This window comes from Marmota marmota, unplaced genomic scaffold, assembly GCF_001458135.2.
Source record: "Marmota marmota marmota unplaced genomic scaffold, marMar, whole genome shotgun sequence".
Classification (NCBI taxonomy): domain Eukaryota; kingdom Metazoa; phylum Chordata; class Mammalia; order Rodentia; family Sciuridae; genus Marmota; species Marmota marmota.
The window spans coordinates 6,166,484-6,170,392 of NW_025999869.1; the positions used below are offsets into that span (position 1 = coordinate 6,166,484).

A 3,909-nucleotide genomic window follows, 5' to 3' on the forward strand; every position below is an offset into this window, starting at 1 on the left:
GGTGGGGTGGCGCTTCTCTCCCCACCCCACTCTCCTCTGGATCTGACTCATCCATGGTCCAAGTCTCTCAGGCTTTCCTTTTCCCTATGTGAGTGTCTCTGTCTTGTATGTCTCTCTCTCATCTCTGCCAATAGAGAGGGAGAGATGTTTTCTTTCCTTTCCTTCCCCCTTTTCCTCTCTTTCCTCTCCTCTTCTTCCCTCTCCTCGCCTCCCCACCCCACCCCCTCTCTCCATCTCTTCTTTCCAGAGCTAAAAACGTTGCTCAGAGGAAACAAAGTGTGAAGGGTGTTGGGTGGCCTTCCCAGGGTGCAGCCTTCCGGGCCATCTTACCTGGGGCTACAGAAGGTTTGCCAGCTTGCACACGTAGGAGGAAGGGAGTTGGGGGACAGGAGCCCCAGCTGGGTTCAGCAGCCACAGCCATAGGTGGAGCCGTCTCCACAGTGAGCAGCAGAGCCAATAGGTGTAAAAGGAGCACATGAGCAATTCTGAGGTGGAGGGAGAGGCTTCCTCGGGAGAGGGCCACCCAGTTCACAAGCCTGAGAAACCAATGGCACTCTTGGGAATTCCTCCTAAGGCTCTCTTCCCACCTTCTCCCCTCGCCCTCCATCATGAAAACTGGTGCCAGTGTTTCTTCTGGAGAAGATGCTTAGACCCTCAAGACCTGGAAGTCTCTGACATTGATAGGATGGTGGAATCCTACAGCCAAGAATGCTCTCCCTGTCCCCAAAACTGCTTTCCACACACAGTTGCTTCCTCTCCTCCCCAGCAGGCTCTGTCCAGGAGCAGAGGAAGCCTCTAACACCCAGGATCATGGTGCAGGGGAGCAGGCAGAGACCAGGGCAGCTGGGAATCCCAGGATGTGCCCTCAGCTGACACCAGAAACATTTCTACTGAGCTCCCTTAGGATGAGGGACCTGCCTCTGGAACTCAGTGCTGCGCTACCCCGTCTCTTAGGAATGCTAGGGAGTTAGGGGTTCTCATGAGCCTCTGGACTTGTTCCTTGAAATCTCACTCTGTATTGTAACCAAGACCCCTTGAGTTCTAGGACAATGGAGAAGAGAAAGAAGCCAGTCAGGCTTTCACAGTCTCGGATATTTTATTTATCTGCAATGTCTCCTTAGAGACACTATCTTGAAAAGGTCTACTGAGCAGCTCAATAATGTTAGCTTTTTATTCAAATGCATTTAAATCAATAATCCTTTCTCCAGTGCAACATTGTATCATCTTATCCCCCTCCCTCCCATCAGCAAGCAACTCATATCCCATGGCAGCCTAGAAGGGTGTTAGCAAGAAAAATGCGGTCAGTGCGGCCTTTGCCTAAGTGGGAAGATATATATCCTTGGAGATCTCCTTGTATGCTCTTCTAATGAGGTCTCAGCAGAGGGCAGATAGGACCTGCCCATAAACACTGAAAATAATCATAAACACAAAGATCACAGTGATTGGCACACACCGAGAACTTGCTCTGAGCCAGGCAGGGAGCATTCTCATGGAACACCCAGCAATCTCAGAATGCACAACTACTGCCCACAGTCCACGAGGCACAGCGGGGTAAAGCACATCTCCTGGAGACAGGCCTAGAAAGGTGTGGACTCAGCCCCCCCAGGCCTGGCCAGTTTCTCAGTTAAATCTAGACTCCAGATGTCCTGCAAACAAGAGTGTCACTGTTTTCTCCCCCTGGTCCACAATGAATGGATCCAACAGATACTAAAATTACATTAACCTTTCACTTTAACTTGAAGAAAGATACAGGCTCTTGCCATTTGGAAGCAATAGGAAATGCAGGGTGTCACCAGCCTCTTCTTTGGATGAAGTAGTGTTGTCTAGATCCTGGCTGCAGGGAATGAAGTCCCCCAACCAGCAGCAGCAACCACACATGGAAGCTTGCTGGGAATGGCCCTGCTCAGACTCCCTGAATCAGAAGCTACACTTTAGCAAGATCCCTGATTGTTTTATAGGCTTGATAAAATTCGAGATGTGGCCAGGCATAGGGTCACCTGTAATCTCAGCAACTCAGGTGGCTAAGGCAGGAGGATGACAAATTTGAGGCCAGCCAGTCAACTTAATGAGATCCTGTCTCAAAAAAATTTTTAAAGTGCTGGAAGTGTAGCCCAGTAGTAGAGCACCCCTGGATTCAGTCCTAAGTTCCAAAAAATAAATTAATAGGTTTGACAGTGCTAGTGTGGAGAGGACTATAGAATATATAAAATAAAAAAAAAAAGAAGAATGTAAACACATTGGCCTCCAAACCTCACTGCTTAGTTTGGAAGTGTGAATAACTTCCCTAATTGCTGATAAAGACCTTATCAATAGCCCTGAACTCCATACTTAAAAGGCTGGATTTGATCCTGTGAAGTGTTGGGCAGTTGTTACGGCTCTGGGCAGGGTCAGAGGGCTTGAGCTACTCTCCAGGTCTCTTTTGAATTCAGGAGAATTCAAAGACACAATCTTTCCAGGGCCAGGTTTCCCATGGTAGCAGAGGTGTGGACCACAGTATGCTGAGCCCTCCCCCCACAAGGCATTTCATTTATTATTTATCATCAACTGTATTTAAAGATGAAGAAACCAAAACACAGGTCATGAATGGTCAATGCACTTAGAACCGCGTCTGACACATAGTGTAAACTGTCGCTCCACGCAGGGCACAGGAGTGACTTCAGCTCTCTGAGCTCTGTCTTCTTCCTGATGATAGACCCTCCTTTTCAGGGTCCTGGGAGGACTCAGTGTGACACTCTGGCATGTGCTTAGCACAGTGCCTGACACAGTCCTGAAGGTCAGTTCTAGGGAGAAGGTGGCAGAACCACGCCAAAAGCTGTGTGGTTCCACCCCATGGCCCTCGGTCTGGCTCCTGGAAACACTTCCCACTGCATGAAGTAGACAGGCCTCAACGGCGCGGATCGGAGGCTGTGACCACGAGTGGTACCCGAGTGAAGCCAGGCCAGGCAGAACCTTAAGGAACTTGAGTGGACAGGGGGAGGGAGGCCACCTGGAGGGGGGCAGGAGCCAGGCCGGGAAGCTGCCCAGGCCTAAGAGTAGCTTCACACTGACTGTGTTCCAGGTGTGAATGCGTCCCTGGCTACAGCGGGAAGCTCTGTGAGACAGACAATGACGACTGCACGGCTCATAAGTGTCGCCACGGAGCCCAGTGTGTGGACGCAGTCAATGGCTACACGTGCATCTGCCCCCAGGGCTTCAGGTATGGCAGAGAGCCTCCTCGGGATGGCAACAGTCTAGGCCCAGGCACCCTACAGCTACCCAAAGGGACTCTTATAGAGTGGACTTAGGTCCCAGCCCACGTGTCAGGCTTGCATGGGATGCCGTCTAAGGGAGGATGCCACCATCTTGGAGCCCAGATTGCAGGGTGGTGGAGCCACCTGCCCACGTGGCTGGGTCTGTCTTGTAGGCCGGAGAACACAAACATTGTGGTGTCCCAATGGCAGAAAAGGGGAGGTGAGTGGGGGGGCTTGGAACAGTCTCTGGAATCAATGAAGCCAGAAAAAAGGGGAGGCCTGGGCCGGCGGCTAGATGTCTGAGGGGGTTGTGGAAGGAGAAACTTGGGTTCCCGGTCCAGCTCCTACACTGACTAGCAGGGCTGGGGGGAAAGGGTCAGTGGGGGTCAGACTGGACACCAGTGCCATGCCTACCAGTGCTCACCAGATGGCATAAACCTAAAATGTGCAAATAAGCTTTGCATATAGACTCCAAGGTCCTGAGCCTAGAAGGAGCCACAGAGTTCTCAAGGCCAGAGTTTCTAAAAGCTGGACTGAGACCCTCCGCATCCGAGGCTCGTGAAAATATTGATTCCTGTGCCCCACGCCAGAGCTACTGAATTAAAATTTAGAAAAATTAAAATAGAAAAAAAGGGGGCTAGAAAGTCTGTACTTTAAAAAAAAAAAAAAAAAAAAATGA

The 3,909-nt window shown here is 50.6% G+C and overlaps 1 protein-coding gene across 1 annotated transcript in view; it reads left to right on the plus strand.

Moving 5' to 3' along the window:
- The window catches only part of Slit3 (slit guidance ligand 3), a 563,280-nt gene that overhangs the window by 536,934 nt on the left and 22,437 nt on the right, over positions 1-3,909 (plus strand). The window contains exon 31 of the mRNA XM_048814838.1: positions 3,059-3,196. Coding sequence (XP_048670795.1) covers positions 3,059-3,196 — 138 coding nt within the window. The remainder of the gene's footprint in view (positions 1-3,058; positions 3,197-3,909) is intronic.